This window comes from Oryx dammah, unplaced genomic scaffold (assembly GCF_014754425.2).
Source record: "Oryx dammah isolate SB20612 unplaced genomic scaffold, SCBI_Odam_1.1 HiC_scaffold_28, whole genome shotgun sequence".
In the NCBI taxonomy this organism is placed as follows: domain Eukaryota; kingdom Metazoa; phylum Chordata; class Mammalia; order Artiodactyla; family Bovidae; genus Oryx; species Oryx dammah.
The window spans coordinates 15,420,463-15,435,982 of NW_024070212.1; the positions used below are offsets into that span (position 1 = coordinate 15,420,463).

The 15,520-nt window shown below is 53.1% G+C and overlaps 1 protein-coding gene and 1 long non-coding RNA gene across 3 annotated transcripts; one reads left to right on the forward strand and one right to left on the reverse strand.

The window, feature by feature from the left end:
• Window positions 1-1,366: 1,366 nt before the first annotated feature.
• On the reverse strand, window positions 1,367-12,634 carry CHRNB2 (cholinergic receptor nicotinic beta 2 subunit). The gene is made up of 6 exons (XM_040229913.1): window positions 12,571-12,634; window positions 11,229-11,374; window positions 10,997-11,041; window positions 10,472-10,581; window positions 8,746-9,715; window positions 1,367-5,295 (listed from the first exon to the last, which is right to left on the reverse strand). Exons 1-6 carry the CDS (start codon window positions 12,632-12,634, stop codon window positions 5,125-5,127), a joined length of 1,506 nt encoding a protein of 501 aa, XP_040085847.1. The 3' UTR covers window positions 1,367-5,124.
• Window positions 12,635-12,946: 312 nt separating this feature from the next.
• On the forward strand, window positions 12,947-13,915 carry LOC120855763. Of its 2 annotated transcripts, none has more exons than XR_005719305.1 (3): window positions 12,947-13,141; window positions 13,408-13,478; window positions 13,715-13,915. It is a non-coding gene; the product is annotated as an uncharacterized LOC120855763 (long non-coding RNA). The 2 variants fall into 2 exon arrangements; XR_005719304.1 differs by having other exon boundaries at window positions 12,965-13,152; window positions 13,715-13,872.
• The last annotated feature ends 1,605 nt before the right edge of the window (window positions 13,916-15,520 follow it).

A 15,520-nucleotide genomic window follows, 5' to 3' on the forward strand; every position in this document is an offset into this window, starting at 1 on the left:
TCCGCCAACAGCACTAGCTGGGACTGACTCAGAACCTGGGGAGCAGGTCCCCCTCAGCCAGCAGAGAGGAGCCATCTCAAAGGTGAGCTTTTGTCTGGTACAGTGGTTGCATCAGACAACCTTTACTTACTTCCCCATTTCCACACCCCCACCTTCCCCAGCAGAGCCCTCCATCAAGTATCTTGTCCCCAGACACGCTGTGCGAGATTTCAAGGCCCAGAGTAGGAAAGTGTCCCTTGAGACAGCATCACAGACCACAGACGCAACTCCAGAGCCCTCCACCCCCAGCTGTTTGCCTGCGGGAGGTGCAGGTTGCAGCCTGGACAGACCTGACTTGGCCACTGTCTTGGGAGACAGGCCATTTGCCTTTTACATTATAGATGGCAGCTAGAATATTTCTCTGTCTTGATTTCAGAGCGGAAACACCATTTTCCACGTTGCCGTTGGGTCAGGATGTCTACAAGTCTCCTCTTTGACCTTGTAAAGATAACATACCAAAGGATAGGAGATGCCTGACAGTGAGGCCTCCTAAGTCAATGAAACCTCCCTCTTCATCGACTATACAGATGGAACAGCTGAGGCCAGGGGGGCCAGCAGCATGTCCTGGGGGACATTAACCTAGGGCCAGAACTGCACGGGTGTCACTCACCATCTGTTGAAGCAGTCGGGCGAGCTGAACAGATTCTACAGACAGTGAAGGACAGTGTCTGCCTACTGTGAGGCCTGGAGCCTCGACACCTCTGTCCTCTCTGTTCTTAGGCATCTGGTCCCACCTGGAGGGAGATGTATCCAGGCATTTTAGAGAATGAACCATTTTCTTCATACCTAAGGTGAGTACAGGATGTAAGACTGTCCCCCCACCTCCCAGCTCCAGGTAGGCTGAAAGGCAAGGCTGCCCCCTGGGAACACAGGGATTTCCTTCAGCATTTTGGTTGCTGCTCACCTGGCATTTCATCTCGGCCCACCATTTAATGCGGCTTCCTGGATGCAGGCCCGGGTCAAACCCGTGTTCCAGGAGCAGATGTGCCTTGCACACAGCCATATCTATCTCCAGGAGACTGGGCCTAACCTCTGCCCTGCCCTCCAGGGCCCCTTTTTACAAAGGACCTCCCCAGGAGCTATTTCTGGGCTCTGTCTACTCCAGGCCAACCCTTATCTTTCCCATCTGATGAATGGACTTGTCAGGCCACCCATCACAATCATTGGCTACCACTGACCTTTTCTTTAGATTTTTTAATGTCTAACCGCAGCAACCTCTCATGGATCCAATTTCCCCAGTATTCTCCCTTTTCCCCTTATTCACCAACCCTGGCCCGTGAGGATCTCCCCACCACCCCCCTCAAGGATTACAGAGAGATAAGACATCTTTGGAAACAACTTTATGAGAATCTTGAGTTCCTATTGAGTCTGGTCTGGAGTGGGCTAGACCAGTGCAAATGTTCCAGGAACAGATGGGGTGGCCAAGGCCAGTGTGGGGGGGAAGACGGGGACACAGCAGGTGGGTGAGGTGATTCCTAGACCAACAGTCCCCTAGGAACCACGTGACTGTCAAACTGACCTCTGAGACTTGTTGGGATGAATACTGAAAGGTGGCTGTTTATTCTCTGTCTGGTCATGAGTGGGCGACTGACCAGCATGAGTTGGCTAGTGAGGAATGCTGTGACGCCAGCCCAACTCTGCCTACAAGCAGAAGGTGACAACTAGAATTGAGTCGGGAGTGATTCAGAGAAGACCCTGATGCCCTTCACTTCCCTCCCAAGGAAGCCCTTCTTCCAGCCTCAGAGGCCACGAGCATGGACTCTGGGGTCAGTGTGGGATTTCAGGCCAGCACTACTCACCAGCTATTTCTTGGTCTCTTGGGCCTCATTTTTCTTCTGTCAACAGGGTCCCTTCCCTGCAGGATTGTTGTGAGGAGTAAAAACAGGGCATCTGAAGCAGCTGGCCCAGAGCAGGCCACTGGTGCACAGCAGCTAATACTGGGGGTGGCAGGAGAGGCAGGACAGGAGACGAAGCTGCACACCCTCCCTCTTTCCTTAGGGGGAAACGACCTGCCCTTCCTGCACAGCCAGCCTTCCACCACAGAAATGCCAGCTGGGGGCTGCCTGTGTCTTATTTGCTTTTCAATCTGCAATAACTCGGGACCAGCTGTTCCAATATTAGACTCCTCACTGCCAGAAGACTGCCTTCCTCCTGCTGCAGTGCCAGTCATCACAAGCAGAGTTTTTCATGCCTTCTTTTCAGATGAAAAATGGTTCTCAGATGGCCTGTGGCCTTCCCGTCTCTGATGGAGACAATCTCAACAGTTTGCTCGCTGCCACCTCCCAAGTCCAGCTTGCTTGGGTTTCCACCCAGTATCTCTCCCTCTCTCTTCATATGTAGGACTCCCCCCATCCTGGCCTGGTGCTGAGCTGGGTACCCAGTTCTCTTCAGAGATGCCCACCATGCCCCCCTTCTCCACCTCACCCCCCATGGAGGGGGCCAAGAGGCATTCCTGACAACACCAAGAGGACAGAGGGCCCATGAGTGGAAGAGACTGGTTCTCTGAAGCTTCTCAATACCCTGAAGGTCAAAGCCTGTACTGACACCTTGCCTGAGCCCTCTTCCCTCCACCTCTGTCCTCCCCGCTGGCAGTCCCCAAGGGCCTGCACCCAGAGATGGAGGGAATGGTATGGCCCCAGGGACCCTGCCTGGTCAACCCTTTCTTCTATACATTGATCCTTCACACCCTTGCTGCGGTCCTCAGTCAGCTGTCACCCTCAAGTCACAGATGAGGATGAACAAGTTTAGAGCTCAGTGCTGGTACAAGGTCAGGCAGCATACAACCTCCGGGCCTGCATTTTCCTGTATGTTGGTGGGGTTCACGGAGAGGAGTTCAACAAGCTGCTCTTGCAGCCCCTCTGGCACTGTCCAGTAATTTACTTGGACAACAGCCACTTGCGGCAAGTACTGGAAGCAAGTCCAGCCAGGACAGCAGCTGATGGGGCCTCCCCAGCAGCCCTGGCCCTGGCAAGGAGCCTGGGAGAGCTGGGCAAGTAGGCCTCAGGTCAGCACCTTCCCCTTCAGAGGGAGAGTTCCTTTTCAATAGCTGTTTCAGGTTCTGGGATGTTTCCTCAGGGCTATGAGTTCAAGGTGGGTCCAGGGATGATACAGGCAACCGTCCATCTGCTGTTTGGAGAAGGGAGTCTCCGTAGTGCCAAGACACTCACCCCCCCAAAAGCGATGTCTGCTGGCCCATTCTGGCAGGAGGGGAGATGCACACCTCATGCAGCTGCTGATTTAATGTCTGGATGGTTCCTCCACACCCAGCATGGGGCTAGATCTCCGGGGGGCCTGGGCACACACCTGCATCAGGAGGCCAGAGCCTGAGCTCAGCCCAGGAATGGAACAAATCTTTGCTGAAGGGGCTCCAGAAGGCTGTTAGGCTCACCCCAGCACCCCCTGTGTAGTATCTCTCCAGCCCCAGCCCTGTTTCAGGGGGCTATTTCCTCCAGCTTCAGGGTAGGTCTGGGAGGAAGACTGACATAACAGGTGACTGAGCCCACACCTACCAGCTGTGCCTGCCTCTCAGATGACCCCCCAAGCATCTACTCTACACCAGGCGCAGCACTGGGCTTTTTCACAGACATCACGCCTTCCTCCAACCAACCCCACGAAGAGGGACTTACTAGCCCCAATGTATAGATGAGGAAACTGAGGCCTAGCCAGACTTGCTGAGGATGGCTGAGAGTGGCAGGGCACCCAGACTCTGCTCCTTGGCCGGCGCTCTGCACTTAACGCTGCATCTCCCCACCTCCTCGATGCCTGCAGAAGCAGGCGTCCAGCTGGACTCCAGAGAAGAGCACGGTGTGTCAGGCAGGTGCCTTAGGTGCCCTTGGCAGACAGCCCCCTGTGTGACCTGCCGGCTGAGCCTGTTGGGACCACAAATCGGAGCTGGTCATGTGATGGGGGCTGAGCCTGATGATTCCTTAAGAGGTCTGTTTCCCGGGCTCATAGGCCAGGGGAGTCCCTGGGAAAAGCGTCAGGATACAGCCTCCAGGGCATGCTCTCTGCAGTCCGCTGTGCAGACCTGTCCTTCCCAAGTTCTGCAGCAGCCTAGCTCAGGTTTGGTTGGGAGGAGGAAGGGGAGGAGCCAGAGCAGGAAGGATGGCGCCAGAAATAGAAGGATGGGAAGCAGGAGCCATGCTGATGTGGCAGAGCTCTGGCCATTCACACCCTGCTTGGCTGGCTTCCACAGCCAGCCCTCTCCTGCCCAGCCTGCTCTGCCGCGGGCAAAAGGGCTGGGTCTGCTGAAAGCTAACATCTTTAGTTTACTTAACCCAGCAACCAGTCCGTTCAAATTGCCTGCAGGGTAGGGGGTGGGGAGGAGGGAGAGGAACAGCCTGTGAACCTGAACTCATACAGTTTGAGAATTTAGCCTTTACGCTCCAAGTAGGTCACCCAAAGATTGGGAACTCAGAGGCTCCCCTAATACCAAATCTTGCCCCCACGCCCTGGCCTGAGTAAGAAAGGAAGTCTAGGGAGAATCCTTCACTGGGAGAAGGGGACCTGGGGGTGAGCCCTGGGCTGCATAGAAATGAGGGGCTGTGGGGCAAGAAGTCTCCCCCAGGACTCCTACCTCAGCGCCAGGCTAACATCTGAGCAGGAGCCCCTGGCCAATGTGAGGCCCACCCAGTCAGCTGCTGTCCAGTTAAGCGAAGGCAGACCTCAAGCCACGCCCAGACCCCTCTCCCCCTTGAGTCTCCCTTCTGAGCTGCGTCTCAGACCAGCCAGCACAGCGTCGGAGCCCCTATCCCACCCCCTGCTCCTGCACAGCCCTTTTCCATGACTTGGAGGCAGCCAGTGACTTCGTCCTCCACTTCTCAGCCTTCATCCTTCAGCAGCAACACTATTGCCTGAGTTGGTCCAAGAGGAGGAGAACTGCCAGGGCACCACACAGTTGGTCCAGCCTCCAGGTTAGCGCTGGCTGGGTGTGGGGGGAGAGGAGGGGAGGGAGGGGTTCCAGGTGAAGCGAAACGATGGGTCTGTGGGGGCAGCACCCCTCTTTCTGGTAGTTCACTCATCTCTCCTCCACCCAAAACTACTGTCCAACAGAGGGGCTGAAGGAGCATGGAGCTGGGGAGGGCCTCACTTGGAGCTGGGAGCCGAGTGGTCTGCATGGAGGAAGGTGGCAGTGGTGTAGTTCTGGAAGAGAGGCTGCAGGAACATGCCGATCGTGCCAAAGACACAGACGAAGACAAAGATCCAAAGGAACAGGCGGTCGATCACCATGGCAACATACTTCCAGTCCTCACTCACCTGGAGAGAGGAAGGGTAGGAGACCCAGGTATCAATCACATAATACAGGAGGGGACTGGATCAGGAATAAGCAACTTCCATCACACATCACTCCTCTCCCTCCTTGACCCCAGAGCACCGTTCCAAAGTTTGGCTCCAGTCTTGCCTGCTTAAAAGCCTCCAGTGACCCCATTGCCTTCAGCAGCCACCCAAACTCCCAAGTCTAGAATCAAGAGCACCCATGACAAATACAAGCCAACATTTATCTTCTTCCAAGTCCGACTCAGACTCACGAAACTCTTCTGCCCTCTCAGGTCTCTGTGCCTTTGGGTTTCCTCTCAGTCTGGAATTCCAGTCCTCCCTATCTCTACTTGTGAACTCCTACACATCTTTCAAAGCCTAAATCAAAATGTCACCTCTTCTATGACGCCTTCTCTAATCCCCCAGATCAGAATGAACCTCTGTTTCCTCTGGGGCTGTCTCAGCATTATCTGTACATCTCTGTGCTGTGCTTATTCACTCAGTTGTGTCCGACTCTTTGCAACCCCATGGACGGTAGCCCACCAGGCTCCTCTGTCCATGGGATTCTCCAGGCAAGAATACTGGAGTGGGTTGCTATGCCCTCCTCCAGGAAACCTTCCCAACCCAGGGATTGAACCCAGGTCTCCAGCATTTCAGGGGAGATTCTTTACCGTCTGGCCACCAGGGAAGCCCAGTATTTTTACTCCACTGTATTGTCAGTTCAATTCATATGCCTGTCCTCTCCTCCCCACCCCAACTTAAGCTATGAGCTTGTAAACTACAGGGGCCTGATCTGACTCATTTTTGTAATCCCAGCATCTCAAACACAGAGCTCCAGTAAATGAGTGTTGAACTAGTGAATGAATGGTGCCCTGCAGGCCTCACTCCTTATATAACTGCCTGGGGAGCCCCGTCCAACAGCCCCAGGATGTGAGGACTGAGTCTCAGATGCAAACAAACCCATCCAGAAGAGAATAACCACTGTGTCTGGGAGCCAGTCACAGGGTCTGCACGAGAGCTGGCCTCCACTCAGAGCCGTTCCACTCCTGTCTGAGTCTGGACCTTTGCACACATGTTCATCCGTAACCTTGTGCCTCCTCTGTACCTGGCACCATCCTGGGCACTGGGGACGTGAGAGAGCAAGACAAACGCAGCCTGCAGTTCAGTCTACTGAGGGAGATGGACATAAGATAAGTAACAACAAAAATGATTACACCCTTTGGGTGCTTACCTGGAAACAAAGGACAGAGAAATGGAGGGGGAGATATCATTCAGGGTGTGATGTGGGGAGGCCTCTTTGAGGGAGTGACATCTTAAGCGAAGATCTGATACGTGACAAGATGCCAGCTATATCAGGAATAAATTGAAGAAGGAAAAAGACAAACCCAAACTGTGGTGGTGGTGGGTTAGTTTCTAAGTCGTGTCCAACTTGCAAACTGAGGGACCTTCAATTGGCCTGAGCCCTTCAAAAATGTCTATGCCGTGAAAGACAAAGCTAAGGAACCGTTCCAGAGAGAAGCGAACGAAAGAGGCAGGACAACCAAGTGCAATTCAAGATCCTGGCCTGAGGTGGAGGAGACGCTACAAAGGCTATTACCGAGACAATTGAAAAAGTTTTCGTATGGACTTTATATCAGATAAAGGGATTGATGCTGATTTCCTGAATTTGATCACCCGGCCTGGGTTATAAAAGGCAATATCTCTGTCCTTGGGAGAGAAAAGCTGGAGTATTTGGGATAAAGGGTCACTTACTCTCAACAGTAGGGCAAAAATTAATAATAGTAATAATTTTTAAAAGGGTAAAAAAAGGGCATTCCAAGCAGATGGACCAATATGTGCAAGGTCTTGAGGCAGGAAAGAGCGTAGCTGGCTTAGAACAAGCGTCAGATGAGCCAGTGACCTGAGCTGTGGAGAGATGACAATGGTGAGCAGGAAACACTGTCCGTTTGGATGGAGAAGCACAAGAACTAAATCGGGGAGACCATCAGAAGTCCCTGCCCTGGGCCAGGCAAGAGCTGCTGGAGGCACAGCCAGGGAGGCAGCATGGAGATGGTGAACCAAGGATGAAGCTGAGAATGATTCTGGAGGTTGAGCTCACAAGAAAGGACTTCTGATGATTTGGATGGTGGGGGAGATAAGAAAGATAGGCATCGAGGATCACTCCAGGCTTCTGGTCTAAACCATTGGGCGGATGGTGATGTCATTTACTGAAAGATAGGGAGATGAGAGGAGGAGCAAGTTGGTGGTGGGGATGTAAATCAAGCACTCAGTTTTGGACATGTTAAGTTTGAGATGCCTGTGAAACACCCAAGTAGGTCATTGCATCCTCATCACCTAGCTCAGTAAATGCGCATTACATGCGTTTGCTGCAGTGGGGGAGGCAGAGGCAGTGGTACAGCCAGCTGAGCCCCTGCACCACCAGCATTCCCCACTTGGCCTCAGCCGCCTCTGAGCCTCCAGCCCCATCCTCTCTTGCCTCGGTCCCTCTCATCTTCCATCAGGACCATAACCTGCTCCCTGGCTCAAGCCCCAGCTCCTGCCCTCCCAAGGGACAGAAACGCTAGGCTCTGGAGCATCCCACCCCCCACAAACAATAATGCAGGAGCCTGCCCTTCCTTACTCCCCAGGCCAGAATGACTGCATCCCAGTGGAAACATGGCCAGTTATCATGGCAACAGTTGAGCCGCAACCTGGAACCAGCCAGGTGATTAAAGACTGCTGGATGGGGCCAGCCACAACCCCAAATGAGGGGAAGTCAACCCCTCATATTCCCTCCTCCTTATCCCCTAGTTCAGTGTTCAAGGAGTCCCCTTCAGGTACAGCCACTGCAGAAAAAGCCATGTGTGCAGAAAGCTATGGGCAGGTCCCTGGCCTTCAGCTGCCTCCACCTCCATAAATAATTCACAAGGCCATTCCCTGAGGACTCAGAAGAGAAGGAAAAGGATACTGTTTGGGCCTCTGTCCTCTTCCCAGTGGCCAGTGGAGCCACCTAACCACCCCCACACCTCCCATACACACTTTCTACTGCCCTCAATTTTGCCCCCAACATGGGGCACCCCAAGGATTCATCCTCATTTGTGCAAAGAGCTGCAGGTTAACAACATGGTCTTGGGAATACAAACGGCAGAGAGGGTCTCTGGGGACACAGCCACAGGCCAGCTGCAAACCCACAAGGGCCTCCTCCCCTTTGTGGCCACCTTTCCAAAATTAACGACACTAAGAATGCCCCAGCTGAGGCATTTCCCTCCGGATGCTAGTACTCAGGAAGCAGCAAGGTCATCCTGTACCGACTGCGGAAGCCAAAGGTGAGGCTGCGCCAGCCCCCAGGTCCACAGACGCAGGCCAGACCCACACTGTCGGCATTCTGCACTCCGATTAGCTTTGTCTGAGGAGCTTCTGAGGGGCCCTGCAGCCCCGCATCCCATGCCCGAGTCCCTGAGCTGCACTCACGCTCTGGTCGTCGTCCTCACTCCGCATATGGTCTGCGATGAAGCGCACGCCGTCCACCGCCTCCCGGAGGCCGCAGCCACACGGCCCCCTGGCGCGCCCGGGGCCTGCCGCCGGCGCCGGCTCGGAGCCGAAGGCCCCAGCCAAGCCCTGCACCGACGCGCGGTTGACGAAGCACGTGCAGGAGTCGGCCCCCAGGGCCTCGCGGAAGAGGGCGCCCGCTCCCTCTCGCTCGCGCTGGCGCCGCCGCAGGCGAAGGCGTTGGCGGGCACAGCGGTGGCGCGGCTGCTGCATGAACAGCAGCGTGGGCAGCTTCTCCAGGAAGACGACCTTGACCCAGGGCGCCATGGTGTGCGTGGTGGGTGAGCGGTGGTGCACATTGAGCACGCACACGCTGGTGACGATGGAGAAGGTGACGAGCACCATGGTGAACATGAGGTACTTGCCCACTAGCGGAACGTCGAGGGAGGTGGGTGGCACGATCTTAGAGATGAGCAGCAGGAAGACGGTAAGCGCCAGCAGCACGGAGATGCACAGCGTCATCTTCTCACCGCAGTCAGACGGCAGATAGAAGACGAGGATGGCTAGAGAGGTGATGAGGACGCAGGGGATGATGAGATTGATGGTGTAGAAGAGTGGCTTGCGACGGATGATGAAGTCGTATGTGATGTCCACGTAAGTGGAGTCATCCGGGTTCTCGTTGCGCCGGCCGGGCAGCGCCACTATGTCCCACTCGCCGCTGGGTGTGAAGTCGTCCAGGTTGGCCACGTCACTCTTGAGCACCAGGTCGATCTCAGTGCGGTCGTAGGTCCACGAGCGGAACTTCATGGTGCAGTTCTGCTGGTCAAATGGGAAGTGCTTTACCTCGATCTTGCATGCGCTCTTGTAGATGGCAGGTGGCAGCCAGAAGATGCTGCCATCGTAGGAGACCACGGCATTGGAATAGAAGGACACCTCGTACATGCCGTCGGCACTGCCAAGGGATGGCACAGTCAGCCCTGACTTAAGCATGCCTCCGCCCCATCCATCCACCCAGCCCAGAGTGGGAAGAGAGGAAAGCCAGAGAGAGGTGTGGGAAGAGGGAAACAGGAAGGAGCAGGAATTAATAAGCAAGAAGGGGATGCGGGTGGGTTGGTGGGGAGAAGAGGTGTCCTGGTCAGAAGGTCTGAGGGGCCCCTCTGTTACTTGTCATGCACTGTATAAGCCGGTTGGTCGACACGAAGGTGGAGAAGTTGGGGGCGCCAGGGAGATCAGAGTGAGGAGCCCGGAGCAACGGAGAGGGACAGGGGCAGGTGGGAGCAGGAGATGGTACCTAGAGCCTAGGGGCTAGTGGCTCTGGGTCTTGGAGGTAAGACGGCTTATTGTAGGAGAGCAGGTGGAACCTGGGGGAGAAACTGGGACCTCCAAGTTCTTTGATTCTTACCATTCCTCCAGGAAAGCCTATTTTTTAATCAGTTTGTGCACTGGAGGCTGTCAATCCTTGTTTGTATCACACCGCAGCTCCAAACACTGGGAGTCCTAATTGACTGGGAGGGAGCTGGCCATGACCCAAGTTACCTTGGCTGTCCACACTATACCTCACTGGTTTGGGTTTGTCCATCTGAGTAGTGACTTGTCTGTGCCAATGAAAAGTCCCTTCTCTCCCCCAGCATGAGCTAATTTATCTTCTCCAAGACCTGAGCACTCTCAAGTTCTCCTCCAGCCTTCCCATCCCTCCAGGGTCACCTACTTGTTGTATAGGACCACATCTGGGAGCCAGATGTGTTTGGAAGGGAGCCGAACTTTCTTCATGTTGTCAAATTCCTCAGGCTTCCAGGTGAGGCGATAATCCTCCCACTCCTGGGAAAGGGAAAGAGAGGCAGCACTGACCTCTGCCCTGGGAGGGGCTCAAGGTCAAGGACAGAGATAAGAGGAGGCCTACTTGGCTTGAGGAAGGTTCTAAAAGTCATTGCCTCGCCACAGTGACTTCTCAGCGCAGCAAAAGTGGCTTCTCATTTAATTTGCATAGCCAAGCCAAGATATTAGAATCTACATTTTTGTGAGAAAATGAGTCTTGCAGTGTTTAACATATTCAAAGTTAACAGAGCTGGTGAGTGGAAGAACCAAGACTCATATCCAGTTATTTAAGATCCCGAGGTCTATACATTTCTGCCTCTCTTGAGGAGATTCAAAGAGGGAAAAGCACATGCAAAAAAAAAAAAAAAAAAAAAGGAGGAAAGAGAAGCCCAGAGGTGTGGGCAGGAAGAGCTCTAACCTGAGTCAGCCAGACATTGGTGGTCATGATCTGCTCCCGCTCATGCTGCAGGAAAGAGAAGCTGCTGAGAAGTGCCCCCTGCCACCGTCCCTCAAGTCTGTAGGCCCCCTACACCACCCAGGCTCCTTCCCCCACCTGCCCAAGCCTTGGGGACTCCAGAAGAATTAGTGCAAACATATTCTGGCTATGCCAATTTCAGTAGCTGGGCAGAGAGCTTGGGACCCCCACTCACCACACTGATGAGCTGGGCCAGTGATACCATGAGCTGTACTGTCACCAGCTCAGAGCCATTGGTGGCTGGGCGGATAAGTTTGTTGTAGCGGGAAGGATCCAGGAGATGCTCTACCAGCCGCTCTTCTGTGTCTGTACCCCAGACTCCTGGGCAGGGGAGTGGGGTGGGGGGCAAGAGGTAAGTACACAGCAAGGAGGGCCCATCCAGGATCCCACTCTCCCTAGGCAAGTGGGACGACCTAGGCCCAAATAGGAAGCTGTAGTTTCCCACAGCCCATCCCTAAGAAGACAGCAAAATGCTTAGGTTGCCCCCATGGAAGCCCCTCCTAGAGAAGTCCCTCTCTGAGATCACTGACCAAGAAGCCCAGACAGTCCCCCCACAGCCTCCCACTAAAAACCCATTCTTCAAGGATCAGTGGAGACCCTGCTCTCCCTGCAAGGTCTCAGAGGATGACTTCAGAAGATGTGAAGTTTCTGTTTCCATGGTTTCTTCTAGAAGATATCTACAATTCAAGGAAGGTTTTAGAAGGTAGTGAAAGGAGAAGAGTTATATGTGTCCCACCATACAGTTTTTCTTCTCAGTCAGTGCCTATCTCTGTGTACAAGTAATGTTATGCGCCTCTACATGTGACTAGCTGTGACCCCCTCCCCGAAAAGGTATTGAGTTGGAGTAGAATAATTGGGCTACCTGAGCTGTGCGGGACAGAGCATATACTTAGCCTCAAGTTCCACACATACAGGAGCCCACCTCTCATGAGATTGCAGGCAGATGTGGAAAGCTCATTTGGTTGTATATTCCTTTTGTACCTGCCCCACCACACTATCTCCTGCAAACCAGCATGAACGCACCCCCACATCCTCAGAGAACCCTCCCTGGCCCTTAGCCTGGCAGAGCTTCTTCCCTTCTGAGTCTCCTGTCCACCCTCCGAGAGAGTTGAGAAGTTGCTTGTTTCCGTTTCCTGCCTTGCCCCTGTGGAGTGAGCAAAATCAGGAGCCCAATATGAGGGACAGGAAATGATGGAGAGCCAAGTGAGGGTGCCGAACCAGGGAGATTGAAGCAATTCAGCTGCAATCAGAGTCTCCCCTTCCTGCCACCCCAGAAATCCTGGGGAGATCCCTTCCTTCCTTCCTCTCTGTACCCACACCCTCCCCATCACCACTGCCCAGGTTGCCCTCTTTTCTCCGCATCACTTCGAGCAAGTCCTTCTCCCAGTTCACTCTCCCAGGTACTCCCAGCTGTCCTGGGGGTCTCTCCCCTCATCCCCAGCAGACTTCCCACCATAGGGATCCCTCCCTTACAAATGCGAGCGTGAGTGAGACAGAGCGTGGCGACTTGTCCTTACCTGAGCACAGTCCGAGGAGGCCAAAGCTGAGGAGCAGCGCCTTGGGGCCAGAGAGCCAGGCCATGCCTCTGGCATAGCTCGCAGGCTCGCCTAAACGTGCCAGAGCGCGCCCCAGGCTGGAAGGCCGCGGGCGGGGCTCTGTCCGTGGTGCTGAAGCCGCTCCTGCGCCGCCCGCGCCGGGCGGGAGCGGAGCCCAGGGCGTGCTCACAGCTTTTGGTGCTGCCGTGATAATCTCCACGGCGGTTCCTCGGGCTCCAAGAGCGAGAAGGAACCCGCTTCTCGCTTATCCCGGTCTGAGCAGGCGGAGGCTTTTCCGGCTGCTCTTCCAGGGAATACAATTGGGACGGTGAGAGGGAGGAGTCTCCGCCCCGGAGGCGGAAGCGCCAGAGCTCAGAATAAAAAGGGTCCCTGGTTGGGGTATTCTTCTGCTGGTCCTGCTTAGTTAGAGTGTGCGTGAGGCGGAATAAGGGTGGCTCACCCGACGGTGGAGGAGTTCTGAAACCCCAAAGTTGGGGCAGGACCTGGAAGGGTCTGAAAAGGCTCAGGAAGAAAGCGCAAGTAAGACAAACAGGTCAGGACCGGGTAAGCACCCGGGACCAAGGGCCAGAATGAGGGGAAGTGGGAGTCAAAAAGAGTTTTTGGGTCCCACCTTCCTTTTTCTCTCTTACCAAACCCAAATGCTCCCGCTTCCCGGGAAGGCTGAGGATGCAGCCAAGACAATGCACTTAGGCCCTTAGAGAATGAGACAGAGGACTGTAGGTTTGAATTTTAAGAAAGCAAACAATTTGGAGTCTAGAAACAGGATCCCCTCATCTGTTCCCTTCCATACCTCCACAGAAGGCATCCAGGGGATCTAAGGTGGGGACATGTGGACATCTCCTGAAAAGGTGACCTTCAAGAGTGGAAGGGTAAGTGGCCCTTATCAATTAGCCTTTCTCACCCACATTCTGTTCCTCTCCAGTCTTTGACTTCTGTGTGACATGGGGGAATCAGAGGATGATTTCATAGAGACCAGCCCAAGAATGAAGTGAACACAAAGGAAAGCAAAGATGAGACAGAGGTGTCAAAACTCAATGACATCTTTGATCTTAAAAGCCCCGAACTTTTAACTTCTGAGCCAATAAAGGCTTCCCTTTTTTCCTAGGTGGATTTTTTTCAGTTTCAACCAAAAAATTCCTGACTAAAGCAGCCTTATCATACATCAAGGCACTGTCTTGTTCCATCTCTGCCTACTTCTTCAACCTCCTCTGGGCCAGTGCCCACAGCCCCACACTCCTCATGGTAATGTTTTTATTTATTTATTTTTGAAATAAACCTTTTCTTTTTCTTTCTTTCATTTTTAAATTTATTTGGCTGCACTGGGTCTTCATTGCTGCATGTGGGATCTTAGCTGTGACATGCAGGATCTAGTTCCCTGACCAGGGATGGAACTCAGGCCCCCTGCACTGGGAGCACTAAGTCTTAACTACTGGACCCATCCTCCATGCTTTAGGGCCTTTTAAACATGCAGTTCCCTCGATTCTGTTTTCACCCATTTCCCGTCAGCCACTACTTTGAACACCTGGCAGAAACATCAGTTCCTTAAGGAAGCTATGCCTGACCAAAGATTAGGTCATGTGCCCTGAGACATGTTTCCAGAGGATAATAAATGAGTAAATAAATCAATCTAAGGTGGTAGCTATCTCTCCTCCTAGATTTTGAACCAGTACAGTGCCTGGCATATTGTGAGATTTCAACAAATAAGCCAAAGGGCTGGTACAGGACTGAAATCTTTTAACATATAGAGAAAAATTCCTCTCTAAAAGCTCAGCCAAAAGCAACTTATATACATGTACTTAGTTCCTGGAATTGAGAAGGAAAAGCAAAACAAGTATCAGCAAAGGGCTAGAGAGGATGTGGGATGACTACAGTCTCCATAAGGTACGTGGAAAGAAAGTGAAAGTGTTAGTCGCTCAGTTGTGTCCCACTGTCTGTGACCCCGTGGTCTGTCCATGGAATTCTCCAGGCAAGAATACTGGAGTGGGTTGTCATTCCCTTCTCCAGGGGATCTCCCCAACTTGGGGACAGAACCCGGGTCTCTTCCATTGCAGGCAGATTCTTTACCATCTGAGCTACCAGGGAAGCCCAAAGCATGTGGAAGTGGCCAAAAATGTGCACCACAAGCTCCAGGACATATACATGTGCAAACATGTTATCATCTCTTAAGAATTCAAGAAATCTTAGAACCAAGGAAAGAAGTGGAGAATAAAAGCCTCACGGAAAAGGGAAGGAATGTGTGTAGTCACTCCACTTGGGAAAGAGTCAAAGGTGGTCAAAGGTCCCTCCCCGCCCCCTCTGCCTTCAACAATTCAGATCGATTGTTGGGTATCTACTGTATAGTTATCAAAGATGCGGTGATCAAAGACTTAGTTAGTCCCAGCTACTAAGGAGATCACAGTTTGGTGGCAAAGACTTGTGACACCATGTGGTGGGTGATCTAGAAGAGTGTAAACAAGGTGCTTTGGAAATATGGGTGAGAGAGGAGTTCATAGTGCCTGAGAGCCCAGAAGGTGTAGAGATGAAAGTTGAGATTTGAAAGATGAGAAAGCCAATAAGACAAACGTGGCTAAAAGGCATTTCAAATTCCTAGAAGAGAGGGACACGGAGCTTTACATGTAGATAGTACTCAGTCCTTTCCTCTTGCAGTGAATGCTGGGCGATAGAAGAAGGCTGCAAAAGTCTTGTTTTATGAAAATCTCTCTCTGGAGTGGTTGCCTGTCTCTGTATTGACAAACTGGAAAGTCATTTGCTTGCTTGAGGCCCTTGGTCACTCCCTGATCTCCTTTCTGGTCAGTTCGGGCAGCCTGTTCACCTTGGCTTCTAACTTTTCTTTTCATATTTCTCAGCTTTTATTCTGAGTCCTCTGAGCACAACCACCCAGTGGTGGAAGAGAACTGGAACACCCTTCCTG